This window comes from Psammomys obesus, unplaced genomic scaffold, assembly GCF_907164565.1.
Source record: "Psammomys obesus unplaced genomic scaffold, mPsaObe1.curated_primary_1811, whole genome shotgun sequence".
NCBI classification, from domain to species: Eukaryota; Metazoa; Chordata; class Mammalia; order Rodentia; family Muridae; genus Psammomys; species Psammomys obesus.
In genome coordinates, this window is record NW_026593286.1 from 18,624,606 (window position 1) to 18,650,101 (window position 25,496).

At 50.7% G+C, this 25,496-nt stretch overlaps 2 protein-coding genes across 3 annotated transcripts in view; one reads left to right on the forward strand and one right to left on the reverse strand.

Annotated features, from left to right (window-relative positions):
• Positions 1-1,321: 1,321 nt before the first annotated feature.
• On the forward strand, positions 1,322-18,700 carry Igfbp5 (insulin like growth factor binding protein 5). Of its 2 annotated transcripts, none has more exons than XM_055616739.1 (4): positions 1,322-2,492; positions 12,865-13,094; positions 13,552-13,671; positions 14,237-18,700. In XM_055616739.1, exons 1-4 carry the CDS (start codon positions 2,159-2,161, stop codon positions 14,366-14,368), a joined length of 816 nt encoding a protein of 271 aa, XP_055472714.1. In that variant the 5' UTR covers positions 1,322-2,158; the 3' UTR covers positions 14,369-18,700. The 2 variants fall into 2 exon arrangements, with proteins under 2 accessions (XP_055472714.1, XP_055472713.1); XM_055616738.1 differs by having other exon boundaries at positions 1,325-2,492; positions 12,862-13,094.
• A 4,504-nt stretch (positions 18,701-23,204) lies between these two features.
• Positions 23,205-25,496, reverse strand: part of Igfbp2 (insulin like growth factor binding protein 2) — a 26,770-nt gene continuing 24,478 nt past the window's right edge. The window contains exon 4 of the mRNA XM_055616695.1: positions 23,205-23,682. Coding sequence (XP_055472670.1) covers positions 23,518-23,682 — 165 coding nt within the window. The 3' untranslated portion in view covers positions 23,205-23,517. The remainder of the gene's footprint in view (positions 23,683-25,496) is intronic.

A 25,496-nucleotide genomic window follows, 5' to 3' on the forward strand; every position in this document is an offset into this window, starting at 1 on the left:
TGGAGAAAGGGTAAGAGCTCCACCCCAAGAAAGTCCCCAGAGGTAGTTGCTTGGCCTTTCCTTTTTACCTGTGGTGGGCAGTCTACAGCCCTCCTATCCTGTCAAATTCATTTCTTTTTTTTTAAGGCTAAAAGCATCATATCCCTCCCTTCAAGGATTGGGTTTTCTTTCATTTTCCTACGGGAAGACTGGTCTCCAGCGCTGACTGGTGCTCTGGGGTTTCAAGCGGCACGATGAAGTCATGGTGGGGATTTCTCCTGTGCAGACCCTGCCAGCTTGCATCCCTGAGCCGTACACTGCGCCGGTTAACTGGAAGAACAGTTCTCCTGCAGTGTGACCGGTACCCCTCACTCCAGGAGCAGCCTGCCCCACAGAAATGCCCCCCCCCCTGGTAGCCCCAAGAAGCTGATTGCTCTAGTCTACCTTCCTTCCATTTAAAAGGACATGTAAGGTGTCCACAAGGACAAGGACATCAGATAAAACTGACAACCCACAGCATTTCAGAGTCACTACTGCCAACAAAGCTGGGTGGGTATCCCTTCTTCAAAATAAGCATATCTCTCTCTCTCTCTCACACTCACACACACACACACACACACACACACACACACACACACACACACACGAGCTTCCCTAGCCAGCTATGCAGGTGAAAGAAAGTATAACTCAGTATCCCACCAGAACAACAGGTTCTTGCCTTAACCCCTTTTCCCCAGACTTTTGATGGGGGAAGGGGTCTACCCCTCCTTCTCCCCCCCCCCTTTAAATTTATCTCAACACCCCTCACCAGCTAGTGTGCCCCACTTGTCTCCCAAACACAAACACGCAAAACTTCAGTGGTCGCTTAGACACTTTTTCCCCCTAGAGTTGGAAAGGACTTCTCGGGCAGCGCATACATGGCTAGTAAGAAAATGTAACTCTTAACAGCCAGTGGCCGGGCTGGTAGTCGGAGGAACCCAGTGTCTCCATTGTATTCAGGCAGCTCCTGAAGATTACCCTCACCTCTGCCCTCCTCCACCTTCTCCCTACTCTCTGTAGCACGCCTGCCCCCCAAGCCCTTTTCCTACATTCCGTGGGGAGGAGGGCACTGTTCAGGGAGCGAAGGGGAGCCCCCGTGTGTCTAGAAGGCCTCTCCCCGCCCCCATCCCGTGTGAGTTTGTGCTGCAAAGCTCCTTGGCATCCTTGCATGGGTTGGGTGTTGGGGAGCTCAAATTGCAGCTACAACTGGCTGGCAGCCAGGGGCCGTCTATTTAAAAGCTCCTGCTCGACCAGAGCCCGCAGTCTCTTTGGAAACTTCTGCCGGGGGTTAAAAAAGAGCTAGAAAAGAGCTGCAAAGCTGTTTGGGCTTTTTTTTTTTTTTTCTCCCCCCACCCCTTTTTTTTTTTTGTTCCTTTTCGCTACCCTCTCCTCGGTCTGCACCCTTCTCCGGACTTCACGCAGAACCTGCGGGTTTCGAAGAGGTGGTGACAGAGTGGGAGAAAAGAGGTGTTAGGGTCCAGGTTTGGCGCGGTCTGGGTTTTTTCCCCCCGTTTTTTGTTTGTTGTTGTTTTTTGGTTTTTTTACCCCTTGATTTCAACATTTTCCCCCATCTTCTTGGCAGCCGCCGATGCCTCTAACCTGTTCTGCGGCAGCCGCGTATATGGTAGCTGAGGCTTAGGGGACGAGGGGCGCGGTCTAGACTTCAAGCAGAGAGAGAGAGAGAGAGAGAGAGAGAGAGAGAGAGAGAGAGAGAGAGAAAGCCAAATCCATTTTTTTCTTCACCTCCCCCTTTTCCACAGCCTCCAAGATCATTATTTCTCTTGTCTTGGGGTGAGCATTTCTGTGGTTCCCCCTGTCCCCCCGCAACTCTGACCCGATCCCGCCTAGGGGTTTCTTCGGTCTCCGCTCACTCTGTGTGCACCTGGCGCGCCTCTTTTTTTTTTTTTTTTTCCACCCCAACCTGTTGCAAGTCTTTAATCCTTGCAATTGGGACTTGAGTGCAGGCACCTGAATCCTTCTTGCCTCGCATTTTGCAAGTGTCTGGGGGAAGGTACCTGCTCTACCTGTAAGAGATTTAAAAAAAAAAAAAAAAAAAAATCTCCAGGCGCCTTCTTGACCCCTTTCTCCACGCACTCTCGCTCTCCCGCCCCGCCCCAAGGTAAAGCGAGACCCGGAGAAAATGGTGCTCAGCGCGATCCTCCTGCTGCTGGCCGCCTATGCCGCGCCGACCCAGGGCCTGGGCTCTTTCGTGCACTGCGAGCCCTGCGACGAGAAAGCTCTGTCCATGTGTCCCCCTAGCCCTCTGGGCTGCGAGCTGGTTAAGGAGCCTGGCTGCGGCTGCTGCATGACTTGCGCCCTGGCGGAGGGGCAGTCGTGTGGCGTCTACACCGAGCGCTGCGCCCAGGGTCTGCGCTGCCTCCCCCGGCAGGACGAGGAGAAGCCGCTGCATGCCCTGCTGCACGGCCGCGGAGTGTGCCTAAACGAGAAGAGCTACGGAGAGCAAACCAAGATAGGTGAGCGCTCCCGGGGTGCCGGTTGCACGGCAGACTGTCCGGTTGGGGGGGGGGGGGCTTTTGGATCGGTAGGGACCTGGGACGGGTTGAGACCCGCGCGCGCTTTGCGCAGCAAGTGGCTTAGACGCGGGTAGCCCCCCGGGAGTCGATAGGCTGGTTCCTTGCACCCCAGACTCGGAGCGCGCTGGCAGAGCCTGCTCTCCAGGCGGCTATCCATTACTGCCTCTTCCCCGGCTCTAACTCGCTCTAACTCCTGCCTCCGCGCTTCCGTGGAGTCTCAAAATCCAAAGCCTGTATGTCCTTTCTGAAAAGGAACAGGTTAAATTATCAACTCCCTTCTCCACCCCACCCCCAATACTTTTCTTCCCAAACTTTAAAAAAAAAAAATCTTTTTGTTAAAAGGTCATTTTAATTGGGGCCTGAAGATATGCTACCCATCTTTAGAGGTAATTCTACCTTGATCTCTCCAAGCTCCACGCCCCATCTTGGTGCCTCTAGATTCATCTGTCCCTCCATTCCTACTTGGCCAGGGGCGCGCGCGCGCGCGCGCGCACACACACACACACACACACACACACACATATCTTTAATAACTAATGTCTTTCAGGTAGAGGTGTTGTAGACCTCGCCCACAGGTACATTTGTGCTGCTTTTGAACTGATATGATTGCTTATGGTCGATGATAAAACAACATTAGGCTGTATAAAACGTCTCTTTTTTTTCCTCCCAGGAAGAGAAAGAATACTTCAAGAGTGCCGGGGAAGGGTGTGGGGTGTGGGATGAAAAGAGTTTAGTGTTCTGTGTGTGCTGTATGTTCGTCCTTGAATCATAATGCTTTTTCCCCTCCTGAATTCAGATGTTACCTAAGATAAAAAATGGACATAGGTTTGATCGATAAAGAGGGATGTGGGATGAAGACATCCTCAAGTTCCCAGTGGATGATGGCCCTCTCCAACCTCCCCTCCCTTTCTCCCACCACGCCCCACCCCAGCACCCCACCCCCACCAGTCACTTAAGTCAGACCGAAAGTGAGTGTGGCTAGAGTGTGGCTAAATGCATGAGGGCCCCTGGAAACTCAGAATGCAAAATTCAAGGGGCGGAGACAGGAAGACCACGCACTGGAACCCACCCCTCCGTTTACCCCGCCCCCGCTAGCCCCGCCTCCAAGTTCTCTATGCCTGGAGTCAGTGGTTCAAATGATTGGCAGAATTTCTTGTTCAATCAGAACAGCTTTGCCCCAAGCTAGGTTTCTTTTGGGAGCTATCTGATATTATTTATTTATTATGTATTTCTTATTTATTATATTACCTTAATATTTATACATATGTTTGTTTATTTATTTAAGCTTAACCAACGATGCGCAAAATCTGGGCTTGGAGAGATTAACAGCTATTGACTCTCTGCTAGAAGTGGTTCAGGCTTAGTTGTTTATTTGGTGCAGTTCCTTACAAAGATAAAGCACTTCTCACCACCTGTCCAAAGGGGGGAGGGGGACTATATAGATACAAACTAAGGACCTATGGACTCCACTTCATAGGAGGGTGCGTCTGTCCGTTGGCAGCAGAGCTTATGTGAGCAAAGCCTCTCTCCCCGGGAACTTCAGGCTTTGGCTAGCTTGAGAAGTTGCATCATGAGGGGGATGTACAAACCGCGAAAGCCCCAGAGACCAATTTTGGGGGTTATTTTTATTACATTCCTGCCCGCCGAAACGGTAGGAATCCATTACCTGGCTTGGAGACAAAGGCTGTGGCTAGCAATCCCATCACAACTGAAGTGTGCAAGTTATGACTCCGCAGTATCCCGGCCCCACTTTCATTTGCCCAGCCAAGGTAGATAGGGAGACTTTGGGACAGGTGTGTGTGCGCACGCGCACAAGTGCAAGCGCGCGCGCAAATGCTGTGCCAGAAGAGAGGCAGCGTCCAGCTTCCCCAAGCCGACCCAGTGCAAGCGTGCGCGTGCACACACAAACACACGTACGCACGCTTTCTATCCCGCGCCTGATCGCTTTAGAATTTTCTGCATCCGCTTCAACACGAAGCAACCCCCTCTCTTCACCCTCACCCCAACCCCAACCCTCCTCCGGCAGGTGCCTTAGAGGCCTACAGTTGCGCCCTGGCTGAAGTCCACAGTGGCGGAGGTTGACGCCGTCTCCCGAACGGGAGCCGGCTCGCGGAGGAAAATCCTTCAGCCTGAAAGCCTAGATGGACCCCTGAAAAAGCTAAAGATGACGTCATTCTTAAGCGAAAAATGGATACTGGGTCGTTTAGCAGAAAGTTCTGCTCCCTAGGCTCCCTATCCCCTCCCCCAATCCCCGCCCCCATCGAAATATGAGCATGGATGACGCGCCTTTTCTCCCGCAGATGCAAGTTATTAATACACATATATTGCATTTATGTTTGGTATGCAACCAAAAGTACCAACAATATATTCATATATTATTGTATTATGTAACATCCCCCAGTACAGTGCATTTCTAAACTGAGAAGTGAGGAGCAGAGGAGAGAGAGGTGGCAAGCAGCCAAAGATTCCGGAGAGGGAGGTGTACTCAGGCAGGCCGGGCGGAGACTGGCTTTTTGCTGGGTGTGTTGCTTGGCAACTGGGGAAGAAGTCGCCCAGAGATCACCCAGTGCTGGGAGCGTGCCTGGCCCTGCATTTGCTTTTGGACAGTTCGGGGGCCAGAGATAGATATAGAAACAGAGGGCAGTGTGTGTGAGGCTAAAGGGACAAGGGAGACAAGAGTTTTCTAGGGCCAAGAGCAATAAATAAAGGTGAGCTTCAGTAGGTCAAGGCCCAGGATTTACTGAGGACATTGTCTAGAAAACAGTGTGTGGCTTCAGCGCTGTGAGCCCAGCATACTGGAGGGTCTTAGCAGCTCCTGAACTAGCAGAGACATGAAATCTGAAATGCAGCGGGGAGAGGGTTGTGAATGCTGATTCTGTAGTTGAGAAATAAAATAAAGCAAAGAGCAACCTAAAATTTGCTTCTGGAAAAGAGAGGGGAAGGGGGGATATCACCTAAATGAAAATGGATTCGGCCTTTGACCTCCATCGACCTGGCTTCAGCTTTGTGCTTGGTCCAAATGCCACGCTGAAGTCAGTCCAGAGGAAGGCTTTTTGGCCAGAGTCATGTCTGGATTAAACAAGATCATGGAAAATTGAAAGGAGCCAGATGCCTTTTCCACCGCATGCCCTCCCTTGGAAGCAAGTTTGTGAGAGCAGGCTATGTTGAAGCCAACCAAAACGGGGAGTTGAAACGGCAGGGGTGGCGCTTCAACTTGACGTCTTGCCTTTGCCCTCATCTTTCTGCTATGTCAGCAAGGCCTGGAGGAGCCGGCACAGCTGGCCCAGTGAAGCTCCTTTTCTTTCCAAGGCCTTTTTCCCCCCTTCAATACCCTCCCCTCCTTTGACCCCCTCCCTCATGTCCACTCCCCATGTCTGAGGCATCCCCTGAGAGCAGGAGTTCTGAGTCTGAGCAGCTGTGAGTTAGCTGTAGTCAGTCATCTTTGTCTATGTCCATCCCCCCTCTTCCCTCCATGTTCTGTCCCCATCCTGTCTACCCCCTCTCCCACTCCCCTTTTCCTCGCTCCCCTCACTTTAGGCAAGCAGGTGGGCCTGCAGCTGCACAGGCAGGGCCAGGCTGACCTTCCAGCCAGAGGTCACAGAACAGGTTAGCACACAGGACATGCAAGCAAGAATCCCTGCTGGCTTCTTAATTCAGTGTGAGGAGCAAGACAGAAGGGGAGATTTACCAAGAAAGTTTTTCACTTTGTACCTGAGCAGTCAATGCCTATGAAATTTATTGTGGATTTAATGTGGAGAAAAATTAAAATTTAAAGGAGTTATGACACTTCAGAGCCACCACATTCAGAAGCTGGAAGGACTCTTTGTGTAACCAACTCCGAACAGGGACACCCCTTACTAGCCGAGAGAGAGACAGAGAGTCAGAGAGAGGAGAAAGGGGTCACCAGGAGCCACAAGTGGGCAAGAGGGAGGGGTTGTTTACTTGTAGTTTGCACTTTTGCCAATTAGGCAAAAGTAGCAATTCTCAAAGGCTATCTGTGGATTCCAAGCTGGGCAGGCTGTTCAAAGCAATAAGATTAGTCATGTGTCTGCAAAAAAAAAAAGCAAATAGCCAAGGAAGCTGGTACATTTTCTGCTTCCATCCCCCAGCCATGATGTCTATAATGATGTCACTTATTTCTTTCTTTAAAAACAAAATGGAAATCCAGATGAGTACCTAGACGTTTATTTGCAAAAAGAAGTGGCCCTTCTTCCTGGCCAGCTGTCTTAGCTGTCTTAGCATCCCTCCAGGAATTGTCTGGCTATTGGACAAAGAACCTAAAAGCTGGAAGAAACCCACATCATGGTCAATCCCCCCCCCTTTACAGTTAAGGACACTGAGACCTGGAACAGATAGCTGTTTGCCCCAGACAAGATCCGTGGCGGTCAGGACTTGAACTCAGCTGTGGGTTATACCACTCTGTCCTGCTATTTCTGCTCCTTCAGTAGTCACTAGGGCTCTTGCCTAGGCCTGTTCTAACCTGCATCCCAGCCCCTTGGCCAGCATTGTCAAATGCTGCCCTAAGAGTGAGAGGAAAATCATCCACTTAGAGGTACTCTATTTTGTGGGCAAGCAAAGTAGTATAGTGACCCGAAAGCAGGGACTCCGACGCCCTCTTGCTGTCATGCATAGCCTCACCTATCCCTTTTCTACAGTCTTATGGACAGCTGGCTCAGGACAGTGGTTTGGTCAGGGAGAGTGAGCAGGGAGGCTTTAAAGGGATGGTATTGAGCCTCCAGGTCTAGGAGCCAAACCTCATTTCCTGAATACAAGGAGTTCTCCTAATGTGGCAGGCAGGCCCTTGCAGCCCTGTGGCTGTCCATGCTGCCTGTCTCTCTGGAGCGCATAGTAGCTCCATGGTCTACTACCCATGGTAACCTGCCTTCATGGCACAGGTCTCTTGGGGCTGGCAAGCAGGGTGATGAGACCTGGGGTAGGACGGGGTGACAGAAGTGATTACAGGGTTTCTACATCAGAAAGAAAGAGGAGGGATCATCCACCACAAATGATGATAAAGAAAAGCTCAAGAGCCACTGGCTTGTGAACTTGTAGGGGTATGCCCAGGCTTTTCAGCAGGCCTGACTTTGGCTGAGAGGTGATAGCTGTGAGTTCAGATTAATCTGAGGCTATGACAAGACCCATCCTAACCTGCCCCAGAGGCTGAGGAAACTCTTCCTTTTGGGGTTACTGGGGAAGGAAGCAGAGAACACCAGCCTATCTTCTCAGTAGGGCCTACCAGCTGAGCCTTTAGACTGAACCAAATAGGTGATCTTATATGCTAGCCCTCAACCTAAACTATCAGATCAATGGCCTGTCCTCTGCTAAATCCTAAAGCGTTCACAGAAATTGCTCTCAGAATGATATCTCCAGGCCTCATGCAATATCTCTGCCAGTTTGTGAATTTATATGGGTTCCAGTTATTTGGTCTCTAAATTATACCCTCAGGGGCTGTAAAATCTCCCTGTTCCCTACGAAAGGTGTGTCTCCTTCAGGAGGCTTTAGAAAAGCACATCCAACCAAAATACAATACAAGTCACATACATAGCATTTAATTTTCCAGTGACCACAATTTTACAGTTTTTTTTTTTCCCAGCAGCCAAAAATTTTAAAGGTTAAAAAGAAACAGAGGGAATTGATTTTAGTGGTGTGTTTTAGCAGAGCATACCAGAAAAAAAAAAAAAAAAGTTATCTCAACACGCACCCAAACAATGATAATGAAATTATCAACATTCTTGTCACACACCATCTTTGAAATTGATGGCATCTTTTTATGTTTACAGACATACATCTCAATTCAGATGCACACGCACGTGCACACGAGAGAGAGAGAGAGAGAGAGAGAGAGAGAGAGAGAGATTGATTAAGTTTATGGTATGTTGCCTCAAGCATACTTAAAACATTTCCAATGAGCAAACTATTTCAAAATTTAAAGTTAAGCTATGGAAAATTAAATGAGCCCTTCTGGCTCTCCTCCCGCCTTAGGATATACAGTTGTCTATGTTTGTTTTTCTCTTGGAAGGTCAGTTCTGGGTATTAAGATCCCTGGACACTGCCTCTATTACCAACCACAAGTGGAAAAGAAAATGGTGTCTTCAGGGATCTTCAGGAGCAGGGAGCTTAGGGGCCAGGCATCTGATGCTGTGGGCCAGAGAGGAGGTAAAAGGAAGTTCCACAACATCTGCCCAGAGCCCCTCCTCCCTTTCTCCATATGCAAATGTACCCACACAGGGTCATTGAGCTAATTAGTATCCATCTGCAGCTGGAAGGCAGTCAGACATTGAGGGGGGAGAAGGGGTAGACAGAAACATGGATTACATTTTGGGGGACGATGAGCAGCCAGTTTCAGATTCTCCCACAAGCCTAGTGTTGCAGCAAAGAGCAGCAGGCTGCCTGTTGGCCGGGGAAACAGGACAGGGCAAGGAGCGGGCAGGCGGCATGGTTAGCCTGACTATTTTTGTCCTCATCATTGCCCTGGGCCAGCGCTATCTAGTAGAACTTACTGCGGTGATGAAAGTGTTCTGTATCTGCACTGTCCAGCACAGTAGCGGCCAATAACACGTGGCTGTGGGGCACTGGAAATGTGAAGAGAGCAACCGAGGACCTGTTTTATTATTGTTATTGTTGTTGTTATTTTGTATTTGTTCATTTAAATAGCCAGGCTGGCTCCTGGATGGCACAGCCTCAGCCAAAGAGAAGCTTCAAGTACTACTTGTCTCTTCACCTCCCTGTGCCTTCCTGTAGTTGAGGTGATCATGCTCTGAGGCAGGGGCATGACCGAGATAGCCTCCCACAGCACCCATTAAGCCATACTTTGCCCCATTTATGTTGCAGAAATGCTTCTAGAACCAACTTCTCCGTGCCTTTGGGGCAGATTCGTTCGTGCAATTAAAGAGTATGTGCTGAGTACCATCCAAAGAAAGATGAAGCTAAGTGACAAAGCTGTGCCCCTTAATGAGCTGGCACTTCACATTCCACACAGGGAGCTAGCATGGGAGTTCCAGAAAACCCAGCAGCCCTTTCCCTCCTCAGAGGGAGATTCGCTGTATCCCTGTCCCATCTTCTGGTTGGAAAAGGAACTGCAGTCTCTCAGTCTCTCCCCAAGTGTAAATGGCCTGGCAAAGCCCTCAACTCCTATTGGGCCATGAACTCCAAGTGTAGCTGTTTCTCTGCTAGAAGGCAAGCCATCAGAGCTGACTCCCCCAGACTTCTCTTTGTGAGGTCAAGTCGAGCAAGAATTTGACAGCAGCTAGCTAGCCCAGGGCCAGGTTATTCATGGTGTCAGAATGACAAAAAGCCCAGGGTGGAAAGTGATACTTCAGGTAGCAACAGGTCCCACCTGGATGCATCTATTGCTAGGTGGAGTGGGACGGCTTCCTGAGAACACCTATCTCCATATGTAGGTAAGGTGTCAGCCGCCTGCAGGGAAGCATTGGCTGCCAGAACGTGGGCTGTTTGAGCTTGGGTACGGTAGATGCATGGCACTACAGTGCCCTGTGCAGTGTGTGTGTGTATGTGTGTGTGTGTGTGTGTGTGTGTGTGTGCGCGCGCGCGCGCGCGCGTTGCCATGGAAGAGGCGGCTGACTAGATCAACTCAGTGTGACAAAGGAAGCACGTTAAAAACTAGAGCCACAGCAGACTCAGAACGCGCCCAGAGTAAAGGCCAGACTAATACAGCACCACCACCACCCACCCCACCCCCATCTTAGGTAGAATTTCTGTTGCTGCGATAAAACTCCATGGCTAAAAAGCCCCCCCCCCCCAACACTCCTCATCCTCTGAAAAACTTTTCCCAGTGGCATCTGGAGGGAAGAGGGTGCTGGGATGTCTTTCTCGTCGATTTCCAGTCACATGATTAAGAAACGGCACTCTGTGGCACACACGTGAGCCTCGCTCCCTCTGTCCTCCACTCCCGCGCAGCTCTCTCTTGTCCACCCTCCCACCTCCGTCCCTGGATCTTCTTAGCGCCTGCTGGAAGTACACTAAGAGGGGGAAAAGGATTGATGAGATTCTCAAACTAGTCGGAGGTGGGGACACCCAAGCGTCAGATTTTAAAGTTGCATCTATCCCTAGAGATGGGCACAAATTGAGCGTCCACGGTCTCCTGCGCCACCTACAGGCCACCTGGAGGTAGAGCCCTGCTTGTTTCCGATAGCCACGGTAGTTTTCTGGAAATGTCTCTCCTGAACTCCATCTCAATCCCTTCAAGCAGCCTCAGTTCATTTCCTCTTGATGAAGCAACTCAGAGGTAGCTGGGGTATTTGTGGCCCCCTGTATTCTCTATAAGCCAAGCCTTCCAAACACAAAAATCCTGTTTATGATTTGGCCACAAGGCTGCTGAACAGGGTTAGCTGGCAGTCCAGCCCTAAGCCTGCTTGTCCAGCCCTTGAATCTTCCTAACTGTGCTCTGGACCACCTCCAAGTTCCCACTGTCTCTCTGGAGTCTACAGGTGACCACAGACCCTGATTGGTACCACTGATACTCCAGACTCCCTCTGCCTAGATAACAGGTTTCTAGCTTTCATGGGATGAAGCCACACAAGAGCTGGGAGGCATATCAAAATTTTAAGCCTGTCCTCCACAAGCGAGAAGCCTGCCAATTAGGGGATCGGCAGCAGCCCAGACTTAATGAGGCCCAGGGTCTGCACAAAGACCTTGAAATTCCTTAAGGAGAGATCTCATATCCTACTGTTCTGTCTGCACAGAGCCTCCAAACTACACATTCGTCTTCCTGTATCCAGTCCCCCAAGTCCATAATCAAGAAAATTGGGTTCACCCAAGATAGCCTCTTTCAATCTACTTGGGCCGTGAGCCTGGGATTGGGCACCCCAGCAGGTTCTGATGCCCTGGAGTCAGGCACTGAGGAGGGTGGTGGCACTGGGATTCCCGCACAGAGCTTGACTTAGGGAGAGCCTGCCACCTCATTGTCCTTTCCGGTAGCTGTCTCTCTCCCTCTCCCAGGCATACACACCCAGCCCAACCACCCAACAGGATCAATGAACCCCCCCCCCCGGCTTCCTCTTATCAGGAACCAATGCCTCATTCGTAAGTTTCTCGAGGAACTTATGCTTTTAAGTTCGGTGTCATTTGTTCTTAGATCCAGGTTAGCCCTGATCTCCAAATGTCATCGCCTCCGACAGGTGACATCAGGTCTTCCTTTGGGCTGAGAGCTAGGAGACAACCCACAATGCCATCTCCAAAACTCCTCTTTCCTAACAAATCTGCCCTCATCTCAACTTCACTGAACTCTCTCCGCTTTTCTTTCACATCCAAGACAACTAGCTGTCATCATATCTAGGTATCTGAGGGATGGTGGGGGTTTTCCTCACCCCATTTTATTATTTGGGGGTATCCCAAAGCCCCCCCTTTTTTTCTTTTTTGAGTATATGAATAGAAAAAGTCATGGAGTCTGGACCCCAACCCCATCCTGACCCTATCTCTGGTCTTGATGCACGTCATCCTAGACACACCCCCTGTGGACAGCAATCTAAGGTCTCCCCGCTCATAACCTATACGGGTTACAAGGTCAGGGAGCTGAGAGGACCATGGTAGGCACTTATGAGAAAGGGGAAAAAAAAAACTTACTGGAAACATGTACTGAGATGGGCTAGGCAGGTGGCATTAACAGACCAACGGGCACATGAACAAAGTCCCACTTCTTTTTTCTAAAGGTCATAAGTCAGCTAAGTATAGACTGTCACCAAGTTGCTCCTATATATAACTGGTCTGGCCCCAGCCAGCTGTTGGCCCCTCTCAGCCGGAGCCAATGCCCAGCTTCCCAGGGCCCAGAGCCAGTCGGGCCCTAGTGTAGAAGGATGAAGCTCCTGGCTTCCATCTCTCCTATCTCCCAGCCCTCACGGTGGCTCTACTGCTCTTGTTCCTGGATACCCAGGTCTCTTACCCCTCAGCCCAGCTGTTCTGCATGTACAAAGACCTCTTTAAGAGGAGAGACCCACTTGGCTGTTCTTGTCCGTGACTGGGCTGCACTATGTTTTCTTCCCTTGGCCCAGCTCTTCAGGCCCCGCCAGCTCAAACCTCTGTCTCCAGCCACTTCCTCATCTCCTGAGCTATGCCCACTGGCCAGCAAACTGCCTTGCCCTGACCCCTTCCTTCTCTAGTCTGTTTTCCCTTAGGCACCAGTGAGACTTGGTCAAGAATCCCAAGATGTCTCTCCCTACCCCCTCTTGCTTTCTTAGACTCCATCGAATCTCTCTGAGCCCCCAGGACTCCTCTGACCCCAATCCTCCCAATCCTGGTCTCTAGACATCTCTCTCTGGCCTCAGAAGCTGACTCTCTGAATCTCATCTCCCAGCAGAGAGAGACTCTCGAGAGCATGAGGAACCTACCACCTCCGAGATGGCTGAAGAGACCTACTCCCCCAAGGTCTTCCGTCCCAAGCACACTCGCATTTCCGAGCTGAAGGCCGAGGCCGTGAAGAAGGACCGCAGGAAGAAGCTGACCCAGTCTAAGTTCGTGGGGGGCGCAGAGAACACCGCCCACCCCCGAGTCATCCCTGCGCCTGAAATGAGACAGGAATCTGAGCAAGTGAGTCTTAGGGATGCTCTCCTCCCTGGCCTCCACCCCAATCTGATTTCCCCTGTGTCTTAGCTGAGCCTCTGTGGCTAAACCTATCAGAGGACCTATGGCTCAAAATGCCTATTATAATAGTAAGCATGCACCAGATAGGTGACCCCCGAGAGCCATGGCTAGTCCTGGGGAAAGGCCGGACACCACCCTAGCATAGCTGGAGAACGCAGCCTGCGTCTTCGTTGCTTAGAAGGCTAGAAAAGTTGAGGGTGAGTGACCTGAAAGAGAAATGGGAAAGCGGGGCTCTGTGCCTGACCACGTGCAAGGCACCAGACAGGTGAGGGAGAAGATCCTTAGGCGCTTCTAATAAAGCTGATAAAGTTTTATCAGGGGACCCTTTGGATGCCACACGTGAGCCACCAGGTGGCACCTCTGAGTGCTTTCTAAATGCCTCTCGCCGCTCCTGCTCTCACAGGGCCCCTGCCGCAGACACATGGAAGCTTCCCTGCAGGAACTCAAAGCCAGCCCACGCATGGTGCCCCGCGCTGTGTACCTGCCCAACTGTGACCGCAAAGGCTTCTACAAGAGAAAGCAGGTGCGTGCCCCTGCTCCATGCCCCCAGGGCAGGAGCGGACTCCACGCACTTTTACTTTTTCCACTGAGTCACTGTGAAGATACCTAGAGGTATCTTTGGGATACCCTCCACCCTCCATCTCTTTGGGACACATCTTGACCCTGTTGCTTCTAGCTGTGTCCCTTGACCCCAATGATTTAAAGCCCCTGTGCCTTTAGTTTCTCGTATAACATGGGGACCAGTGAGCCCCATCACCCTGCTGGGAAGAAATAAGTAGTTCATCTTGGCAAAGCGCTTAGAGCAACCCCTGCCACATGACCGACGTGCAGATGTACCCCTGGCACTCGATAGATTGAGCCATAGAGTAATGCTTCCTGTTTTGGTGAAATTGGTCCCTCTCTTGAGGATGTGAGGCTGGGAGCCCCGAAATGAGTGACAAAAGGAATATTGCAGGACCCAGGGCAGGGTGCCTGAACTTCAGCCATTTGCTTTGGGTTCTCCCATGAGACGGACAAACCAAAACCTCAAGGGTTGGCAGAGAGCGTCAGGGTACGGCTATCTCACTGCCTGCTGCCTCTCCCCCCAGTGCAAGCCTTCCCGTGGCCGAAAGCGTGGCATCTGCTGGTGTGTGGACAAGTACGGGATGAAGCTGCCGGGCGTGGAGTACGTCGACGGGGACTTCCAGTGCCACGCCTTCGACAGCAGTAACGTTGAGTGATGCGTCCCCTCCCGTCCTACCCCTTTCCTACCCCCAGCCCCAACTCCAGCCAGCGCCTCCCTCTACCCCAGGACGCCACTCATTTCATCTCATTTAGGGGAAACACATATACATATATATTTGAGGAAACTGAGGACCTCGGAATCTCTAGCAAAGGGCTAAAGGAGACACTCCCCACCACCACGAACCTGGAAATGTTATTTCTTTTTGAAGCAAGTTGGATGGACAGAGAAGGGAAGAAGAAAAAAAAAAGAAGAGAAAGAGCGAGAGGGAGCGAGAGATGGAAGAGAAAGCATTGGTGTAGAAAAGAGAGGGTGACAGGTTAGGGTTACAGAGAGAAAAGAGAAACAGCAAGACAGAAAGGGCCCCACAGCCAGGGCTGGATCTGTTCTTCGCTTCCAGCTCTTGGGATGAGGGAGAGGCTGGGACACTCAAAAGCGTGGCATTCACTGACACCCTTTTTAGATTGGTCAGGGGGAGGAAAGAAATGACAAAATGTGTCAGTGCCTCTCTCTCGGGTCAGCAGTGTGCATGGCTAGGCCCCTTACCCACCTCTCCCCTTACCCAAGTGCAGGGTGGTTTACCCCTAAATTTAAAACGACCAAATGCATTCCATCCCTCTGAAAACAAAGGAAATTGAGCGACTACAGATAGGTGTTTTGTTTTTGTTTTGAGTGAAATCCGTATGTGTACAAATTTCACTCTTGTTGGAGATTTTTTTTTTTTTTAAATCAATACCTGCCCCCAACACTGGAAAGACTTGATTTTTTTTTTCCAGAGTGACAGACAGCAAGCATTTAGAAGCATGTGGCTTTGGCCCTTGGTTTCACTACACTCACAGCTGGCCCAGCAGCCTCTGTGGAGGAGGATGGCAGGTGGAGAAAATAAAGGGGCTTGAACTTACCTACAAGGCTCCATGTAGACATATATAGGCATATAAATCTATTTACTTTATTTTTTTCCCCCTCTTTCTTTCTTTGAAAGTTTTGCATTACCTCTTAAAAGTAGTTTCTTTAGGACACTGAAGATCTTCCTCATTCTGGGAAAAATCCTTATTTTACTAATACGACCCAGAACACCAGCCTAGCCTGCTTCTGGGCAGCCTTTATTGTGAGGCACTCATTGTGATCTTCTCACGATTCCCAACCGGTGGGTAAATGTATCCACCAAGCCAGGCAGCTGCCGCCTCCCAAGGATGTATCAACTCTGCAGCCCAGGACATCCCATTTCAGCCCTCCAATCCTCAGAAAGTAACTGTCTCACCAGATCCAGCTTTAACCCACTGGCCCGCCCAGGCCTTTCCTTCTATCTGGTCAGAACCACATTTTGAAAGCCTCCCTCAGATGCCAGGCCCACAGATCAGAGGGAAACTGACATGAGAGATGGCTGAGGCAGAGGCAGGGGGTGGGGAGAAGGGGGAACCTTCCACAGAGAGAAATAAAAGGTAGAGCAGAGATGAGGATCTGGGGGAGCAAGAGAGCAACGGAAGGAGGGAAATACCAATAGAATTTCCCTTGGCTTCTCCCAGCTGAGGAAAATGGGGGGAGTGGGTTCTGAGGTAGACATGAGCTCAGTGCAAGTCACAGGGCCCAGATGGTGGGTAACTGAGAAGCATTGTTGGAAACAAGGATCAAAAGCCTGACTGGGTACTGAAGGGACAAGTGGATGCGTTCAGACACCACAACCTCAGGTCAACTTCAGCCCACGAGGAGGGACTGAGGCCAAAGAACCTTTCAAGCACTTCATCAACTCTGCCCAGTCCAAACATCCTCCCTGGGCTGGATGATGCTGTAAAGCCCAGGAGAACTCAGGCCTAGATCTTCACAGCTTGTTATCATTCGCCAGCCAAATTTTGATCCAAGGGGGCGGGGGGGGGGATCTCATTGTCCCCTGGCTTCTTCAACAAAGGGCTTAGGACTGTCCTCAAAGACTGAAGATAGCCTGCCAGGAGAGGGGACTAGGACATTTGGTATGGGAGGCCCCTTCTTGCTGCGGACACAGCTCTTTGCTCTTTCTTGATGGCACGGCATGGTAGAGGCCCCCTCCAACACTGAACTTGGAGCAACGAAAAGGGACAGCAAAGTAGCAGACATATGTTGACTCCTAGGAAGTTGAAGGCTGCGGATATATGAGGATGCCCCGTATTGCCTGGACAGGACAGTTGGCTGGGAACAGAAGAGGTACTTGATCTTCATAAGACAAAGGGCCTGACGGGGATGGCAACTTGAGGACTTCCCAGACCTGCAGGGTCAGTGCACCCATCTCCCTGCACAACGTCCCCGGCCCCAGACTCACTTCAGTATATCTTAGGCCAGTATATTCTAAACCTTCTCCCTCCGTGACTCTCTTCTTTCTGCCATTATTTCTCTGGATCTTGAGCAGTCATCTGACTGAGATTTGCCAAGTGGATACTGGGGTACTGTTGCCCCTAAGAAAAGACTGAGCCAGGAACTGCCTACTCACCTACCCTTCCTGGGCCTGGAGCTGACTCCTGACAGGGGGTGTTCTCTTCACCCCACTACTTGCTGGACCTGGAATGAGCCTCTGCCCTTTGCATGGGCCCTTTGTTGTGAGCCACAGATGGAGGACATTGTACAGACACTTTAGCCTTCCCCAGTTCAGCCTACCTCCCCGGAACTTGTGAGTCTCCCCACTGCTTAGAGGGAGAAGCGTGTCTAGGCAGCTAGTCTCTCCCTACAGGAAACCTGCCTTTAACAGACAGATGGAACTAAACTTTCCAAATGGGGGGTCTGGCTGAACCCAGGAAACAAAGACCATAGAAACAGGGTCATCGAGAGAAGAGGGATGCCCTTCTCCATGGCACAGGGAGAGAAGGCAGGCTTGCAATGGTCCCATCATGCCCTGAGCAAGAAGCTTCTTACTCCAGGCTACCTTTTGGCTCCATTAGAGGCCTCTAATTTGGGTTTATCTACAGCCTATCCTCACCCCCACTCCCCCGTGGAAGACTTCTTCCCCACCCTTTTTGACAAACGCCTCACTAAAGCAGTGGAAAGATAGCTCTCTTCCCCCACTACTGCCAGGTAACTGAGAGGGGCCTAGCCAGGACTGATTCTCCACACCAGCCAGTCTTAACCAGCCAGAACAAAGCAGGGAACCTGGGGAATCAAAGACTCTTATGTTCCTCTGACGGCCAGGCCTAGACAGACAAGGCTTGGGAACCCCTGCCCCACAGGAGGCCGAAGAGGCCATCTGTGTTCATCCTACCACGAGCTGTCTCCATGGCAACATCCTCACCATCCTTCTCCCACCACCAAGCTCCTTAGAAGACCGGGTTGCCATGGCAACCTCCAAACCACCTGCCCCTTCCAGGCAAGGCAGCAGTCCTTCTGCTCAGACCCCTAAAGGACTTTGGGTGGAAAAAAAAGAAAAAAAAAAAAAACAAAACACAACTTTAGAGAGGAGTGAGTCAGGGAGAAGAGAGCCTGTAGTCTCTGGCTCTCAAGAGAAAAGAGTAGCTACCATCTGAAGGATGGTAGGAGAAGGGAATGAGGTTTCATCAGCCAGGAGCCCTGGGGGTTGTACTGTCTTTTATTTTAAAACCACTAAAGTGCAAGTTTTCTTGCGCTGTTGTTACTCCGCCCTCTTTTCCCTTTTAGGTTTTTGTTTCTTTACACATGCTTTCATGGTTTTCTAATGGAGTACAGACGTTAGCATTTCAGACTCTGGCCTCCTCTGTAAGTCTTGCTAGATGGGGAAAAGGAAGGTGGAGGGTCAGAGGTGAAGGGGTTCCCTAGCCACCCTGCATCCATTCACCCCCCCTTCTCTGGTCCCTGTCACCAGCCTCAGCCCCATCCCAACATTATCACCGTCACACAGTAGCCTGTCACATGGGATAGCACAGTTCAGACAAGACTCCTTCAGATTCCGAGATGCCTACCGGTTGTTTTTGGGCTTCTTTTTTGTTTTGTTTTGTTTTTTTACAGCAGCAATAACCACAGCACATATTACTGTAGCTCTTTGTAGTGTTACGTTCAGACACCATAGCTCTGTTCTTTCTTCTTTTTTGTTTTCAACTTTAAAAAAAAAAATGCGTATACTTTTTACTGGTGAAATGGATGAAAAAAATAAAAATAAACAACAAACCAGTTTGTGAAAAACAAAACGTGGGAAAAAAAATCACCCCCAATGTGGAAGAGCTCGGCTCCTGTTTAGCATTTTGTACTTAAGGAAATAAAAAAGAAAAACTCAGAAGATCTCACTTTTTATTACAAAGTGAAGATTGCTGTATTCTATTTATTCAACATATAATTTATGCTACTCCTTGATCTTTGTCTTTTGTCATGACAAAGCATTTATTTAATAAAGTTATGCATTCGGTTAGCTTGCGTCGCCTTCCTCCTGGGGCAGAGGGCTCTCTGAGCACCCAGGCTGCCAACAGGAGGGGAAGGAGAAAAGAGCCAGACCTGTGCGCGTCCTCCAGGGGGCGCCTGAACGGAAGAAGGCCACACCACGCAGACCGCAGCCCCCAAGTCCAGCGGGTACCTTCACCCAACCTAAGTCACCACTTCCTTGAACTCTCTGTGTCCCTGCACTGTGGGTTCAGCCCTACAGAGCTGTTGAGACTCCGGGGAGCCAAATTAGACAGAAACCGCACAGTACCGTGAGCACACACGTGTTCTACAGTGGTCGCTCTAATTTAATCTCTGCCACTTGTCAGCCAGCAAAGTACGCTAAACCCATCCTTAGGCAAATCATGAGGGAATGCCAAGGGGGACATTTCTAGAATGTTCCTCGGCCCTTTGCAAGTTCTTAACACGTGGAAACCTCTGGCCCCGGTGAATCCTACGTTCAGCCCCTCCCAGGCACCTATTTAAGCCCGGGCAATAGCAAAGTTATGAATTGACTGCTCAAGTTTGACCACACCCTCTGCCTCTGCCTCGGTTTCCCTGCGGCTTTCCTTCCCAGGTTCTTTCGGCCCTTAGGCTCTTTGCCCAGTTCTCCATGGCCCATATTCATCCTCAGAGACACTGCCCCGTAAGTGTCAGGCCTACCTGGCCCTGCCCAGCTGGGGAGGTGACGGTGACCTCATTCAATGCTGGGGCCCTCGGGAGGTGCTAGTGTCCAGCCCTGGCAGTCGTGTGGTAAGTGGGACCTTGCTTCTGTCTGTCCACTGGTCCTTTGCGAGGCATCGAAAGTCTTCCCTGAGGCTCCTCAACGCTCCAGGTCACAGAGCCAGGGCCCCAAACACTGTGTTTTAGGATGCAGGCAGTTCTGCGGAGAGGGAACGGGTGCTTTGAACGAGGGTGTGAGCAGAGGACGCTGTGGGTGGCTTGCCACCGTCGAACGCCTGGGATGGTCTCCTGGCTTCTCCATGAGCCAGTGCTCACCCTACTATTGAAGATGCAGCGTCTGGAGCGAGCAGGAGCCGAGAATTTCCGCCCAGTTCCTCCTCTTCAGGGCTCATCTCCCTGGGGCCACGTGAACCCCTCCACTCCACGTTTGAAGGGTCTCTCCAGACCCTTCAAACCCTCCTCTTCTAATTCTCCACCAGCACGCATCCAGTGGCCAGTTAGCAGCCAACCTCTTGGCTCCTCTGCACAACTCGTGATCAGGAGGCACAACCCACACAGCACATTCAGGCCATGCAACTTACCTGTACCCTCGCAGCCTGGACTCGAGCCCCGGGATGCACTCTCTCTTCCGTCCTCAGTGTATGGCTGCTGGTCCAAAACCACGTGGCTCTGTTACCCTATTCAGCTCCTCCTCCGGCCTCAATCCACTTAAGCCACACCCAGCGTCTTGGAACTTCCTTTTCGCCAATGATGATGACGTCATCACATCCAGCCAGACCCCCAGGTCCTGACTCCTCACCTAGCTCCCCATCCAGTGATCCCCGCAGCCAGCTGCTCCCTGATAATAAGGAACTCAGCCACTCTCGCTGTCTTCTCTGGTCCTGGTTTGGATCAAGTTCGATTCTGCCTGCTGCGCTCAGCTCCACCCTTCCTCTCCACGCCTCATTCTCACATGGGGCCTTCTCCGCCGCGGTTCTCTTTCTCTTACCCATCCTCGGCCTAAATTATCTCCCAGCTTCCAGCCCAAAGTTCAGATCCCTCAGGAAGACACCCACAACCCTCCTGATAGGTTTTCCCCACAACATTCCTCTTCAGCTGACCTCACACACCAAGATGCCTTCCATGTGGCTACACCACAGTGGCAGCTGCTAAAAGTCACACCTAAGTCACACCGTGCCATAGGACCAGGGGGCTGTTTCCAACATTGGAATGTGAGCACTACAATACAAAAGATGTGGAGCCGAACACCACTGAGTGTTTAGCACCACTCAGCTAAACACTCACTTTAGACCAGAAATCGTCTTCTATCCTGCAAGCTTTGATGCAGACACCATCCCAGTACTTACAGATGAGGTGTTAAAAGGTATATAGAAGTCAGAAATATGTGCAAAACCATGCAATTCATAATCGGGGACAAGCAAAATTTTCCCAGCAGCAGTTTGGGTTCCTAGCAAATCATAGTACCAAAGATACACTTAGCAGATACAACAGAGACAGCTGGGTTGTTTGGCAAGTCCAGAGGGCACAGAGAAGGGCCAGCCTCGTGGAATGTGCCTGTGACATCACTCAGAACTCCAAGCTTTGGTGCATCGCTTTCCTGTTACTGTCTTAGTAAGAACAAGACAGTATCGTTCGTCCCACGCTCTGTAAATTCAGTCACCAATCATCCCTAGAAATCACACAAGAGGAAAACATAAATATTCCCAGGCCCTCTCCACAGCCCCTAACTCAGGAATTCTGCAGGGGAGCCCCTCAGGAATCTTTCCTATGAGGCAGCACCTCCATTAGGCTTATTCGGGGTTCCTGGGCCTCCTTTTAATTAAATTTAAGGCCCAAAGGAAGTTTGGCTGCAGTTCCCAATGCCGCCACATGTAGGCAGTATTACCTCAATGTTTACTAACGGCCGCTTAAACTTTAGGCTTCTAGTGAGGTATCAGGGAACACATTCCATAGCCCCACCCAGGCAGTCCCCTCTTTCAACGAACAGGGAGCTAGCAATGGCCAAAGCAGGTTGTGGAAGCATCAAGAGCCTTCTGCAAAATGTTCTGGGAGAAAAAAACTAAGCAAGGTGGCTGAGAGCCACCTCGGTGGCCCTGAAACTTCCCTGGAAGCCCTCCCATCTGGTGCTTCCCAGCAGCCTCCCCAGGACACGACCTTGTTCCTTGAAGTTTAAAGCATGCCCAGTAGGCCCAGGGAGAAAGTGCAACACCAAGGGAATGCTTAATGCAGGGATGAGCAGCAACCCTGATCCTGAGCAAAAGGGGCCTCTGGACACTCATTTGCCTTATCTGTAAAAGGAAACTATGATGCTTTTTTTGTGTTTGCTATTCCATCCTGAAGTAGCTCTTTTCCTGGCAGGGGTCCGCTCTAGGAACCTAGTGTTCTGGCACCTGGCTAAGGTCCCAGGTGTCCCTTGACATCTCCGGATATGCTAGATGATGAAGCAGATAGGAGAAAGACTGAGAGAAGCCATTAGAAAGACCCCTGCATGGTCAGAGAGGTCGGGTAGAGACTGGAAGTCTGGCTCAGCCTTGCACTGGAAAGGAAGATGTTTGCCTTCCCCAGGGCCCACTGCCAGAGGCTGAGAAGAGTTCCTGGAAATCACTGGGGCTTCAGGTGCAAACAGAACAGTATTAGATCCCTGACACAGAATATTGCTTTAAAAAAAAAAAATCTCCCTCCCTACCCTATACTCTGTTTCCAGTCTCTCAGCCCAAGTTCTTTTCTTTTTTGAGACAGGGTTTCTCTGTGTAGCCTTGGCTCTCCTGAACTCCCTTCGTAGACCAGGCCTGCCTCTGTCTTCCTGAGCGCTGATGTTAAAGGCATGCGCCATTACCACCCAGCTAAGGGGACAGCTTTTTAGGACCCTCCAGGAGCAGCTTCTGAAAGCTCAGGAGTGACCTTTCTGAACAAGCCCGGCAACAGGATCATCAGAATTTCCTTGGGGGCCCAGGTAAAATTCCCTGTTCTGTGTGTGGTGGTTTGAATGAAAATGGCCACCACAGGCCCATGGGGAGTGGCACCATTAGGCAGTATGGCCTTGTTGGAGTAGGTGTGGCTTTGCTGGAGTAATCATGGGTGTCATGGAGTCATCATGGGTGGGCTTTGAGGTTTCAGATGCTCAAGCCAGGCCTCATCCTGCTGCCCAATGGAGAACTTCTCCAGCACCATGCCTGCCTGTATGCCACCATGCTTCCTGCCATGACGCCAATGGACCGAAAACTTCTGAACTGTAAGCCAGCCCCAATTAAACGTTTACTTATAAGAGTTGCTGTGGTCATGGCATCCCTTCACTGCAAATAAAACCCCTAAGATGGCTGGAAACTCCTTTTCTCAGGAATAAAAGAATCCCAGTGTTTCCCTTTCCTCATCTCCCCCTACAGTATCAGCTGAACTTCTTTTCCTGGTGTTGTTTTGTGGGGGTGTTGATGTAGTGGGTAGCCCAGGCTAGGCTAGACACTCAGTCTTCCTGCCGCAGCCTCTCGAATGCTGGGATTGCAGACCGTGCACTCGGTGTCTGCTGGATATTGGAAAGAAGACAGTCCTCCTCAGCCATCCATCCTCCTGTAAGAGTCAGCTGGAGGTCCAAGGGGTTAGACCTTCCTGATGGGTCACAGTAGGATCCTGGGTTCCACCGAAGGACTGGATCTGGGCACAGAAGCAGTTTTCTTGTCCCCATGTGTGGTGACAAGACAGTGATCTCCCTGTGCTTCCGGGTGTTAGGACCAATTTGGACATGAGGCTCAGTAGGCCTCCAAGGTTCTTTCGCAGGGATGCCCCAAAGACTCAAGAAAGACATACACTTTATTTTTCCTTCCTTTAATCTTAAGTAAAAGAGACACAGGGGTTCAAAAATAAAAATTTCTTTCCCCATTCCCAAGCCTGTACCCAGCGCCCCCTGTGCCACCCTTTTCCTCCCTAATAGAAGCAGGAAGAATGGAGGTACAGGTTATCCGCAGCTGGAGGGGGGGGAGGGGGCTTCTGAGCTCAGTGTTGGTCTCTTTCCAAATATAAATACATGTGTCAAGACTGGGAAATCCTCCAGACCCATCACCCAGGCATGCTCCATTTCTGCTGGTGTTTGGGTGAGGGAGGCAGGCACCAATTGGCTGCGATTTACTGCACCCTCTGGGCAGGAGCCCCACCAGTCTCCTGCTGCTCGTTGTAGAAGAGATGACACTGGGGGTCTCCCCGGATGGTGGGGGCTCCCTGGATCAGCTTCCCGGTATTGGGGTTCACACACCAGCATTCCCCGCGTTGTCCATTCAGAGACATCTTGCACTGAGGGGTAAGAAGAGAAAAAAAATATGACGAGTGTCCCCCAAAGCTACCTCCGCCTTCCCTTCACTCCAGCCCAGGGCTGAATGCAGTTCCCAGGTTCTGGGCTACTGCAGGGGCCTTTCCCAACCGTAAGTGAGCACTGGGGAGCTTGTCAAAATGCAGATTCCTGAACAGGCAGCCCTAAGATTCTGCATGCAGAAGGATGCTGCGACTATAGGCCTGGGGGGCTGTCACTCACACTGGGCTGTTGGAGACAAAGACCAGGAGATGACCCAGCCCCAGTGGGCAGACCCAGAATAGCTTAGCCATGATGTGAGAAGAAAACCCTCGTATCACAATGGAGTGTGTGCCAGGCACTGGGTGAGCAAAACATCCCAACCATCCGCTGACATCGAGTCGCAGCTACAGCCTAGCGGCACCTACATAGTCACATAATCCCCACAGCTACTGTGTGTGTCATCAATGTCCCTACTTTACAGCTATGAACCTGAAGCAAAGACTGGTTAAGTGATGTGTTATAAATGTGTAACCCGCGCTGGCTGTCCTAGAACTCACTCTGTAGACCAGGCTGGCCTCAGATCCACAAGACATCCATCTGCCTCTGCCTGTTGGGATTAAAGGCATGCGCCACTGAAGCATTTCTAAGAAGCTCCCAAGTGTTGCTAATGGCCCACGCACTGCATTCTGGGAATGACCAATTTAGCCATTGGCCAAGTAGCCAAGTAATACAGCTTGGATCTAAGGAGACGAGCTGAAATCTGAACATGGGGTGTTCCCATCCATAGTCCCTGATCTTATCATATAAGCTTCAGTAATGACTATCAGAAATGGGTTTAGTGGCTCATGAGGCACAGTACATCTGTGGTTCATTAGAGGTGATCATTATTTCTTCCAAGTCCCAACTGAAGCAATTAGCTTACACTAGGAGGGAAAGACATACAAATAGCTCTTAACACTGGAAACATATCAGGGGGGCTAGGTACCTGTGTGATGAAGCTGTTGAGGAGGCAAGAGCCAAGAAAGAGTAGTGGGGTCTTGTATCCCAGCCCCTGGCTCCGCACATCTACTAAGTCAAACCTGACTGGCCACTGGGATCACCAGGAGAATTCTGTAAAACGCCCCATACCCAAAAGATCCAAATTTCTCATGTTAAAGCCTGCCATCTAAATCTGTTAAAACTCCCCAGATCATCCCATGTGTACCCAGGTCTAAGGCAAGGGAGTTCCTGCTCACTAACATGACAGCCCAAACCACCAGTCCATGTTCTTCTTGCTCTAGAAGAGGTTGTGAGGTGAAGGAGGAAGTGAAGGGTGGGACACCAAAAAGGACATATTCATATGAGAAAGAGGGAGGGCAAAGGCTCCTGGGAGTTTGCCTAACTCTTGCTACTGACTACTATGCTTAGAACTGTATTTTCAGCATTTAATCACCAATCTTCCAGTCTCTTGAGATACCTAGACACTGGAGAGACTACCTGGCTGACGACTAAACCGGTGATTCCAAGAATACAGTTCATGGACCTGTAGCAACAAATAGGAGCTTCTTAGAAATGCAAGCTGTATGCTGGGCAGTGATAGTGTATGCCTTCAATCCCAGCAGAGGCAGGTGGATCTCTGTAAGTTCCAGGCCAAGCTGCGAGTTCCAGGACAGCCAGGGCGGTTATACAGAGACACCCTGTCTCAAATAAAAAGAAAAGAAGAAAAGGAAAGTAAAGAAGAGAGAGGGGGGAGAGAGGGGGGGAAAAGGGAGAGAAGGAGGGAGGGAGGGAGGAAGGAAGGAAGGAAGGAAGGAAGGAAGGAAGGAAGGAAGGAAGG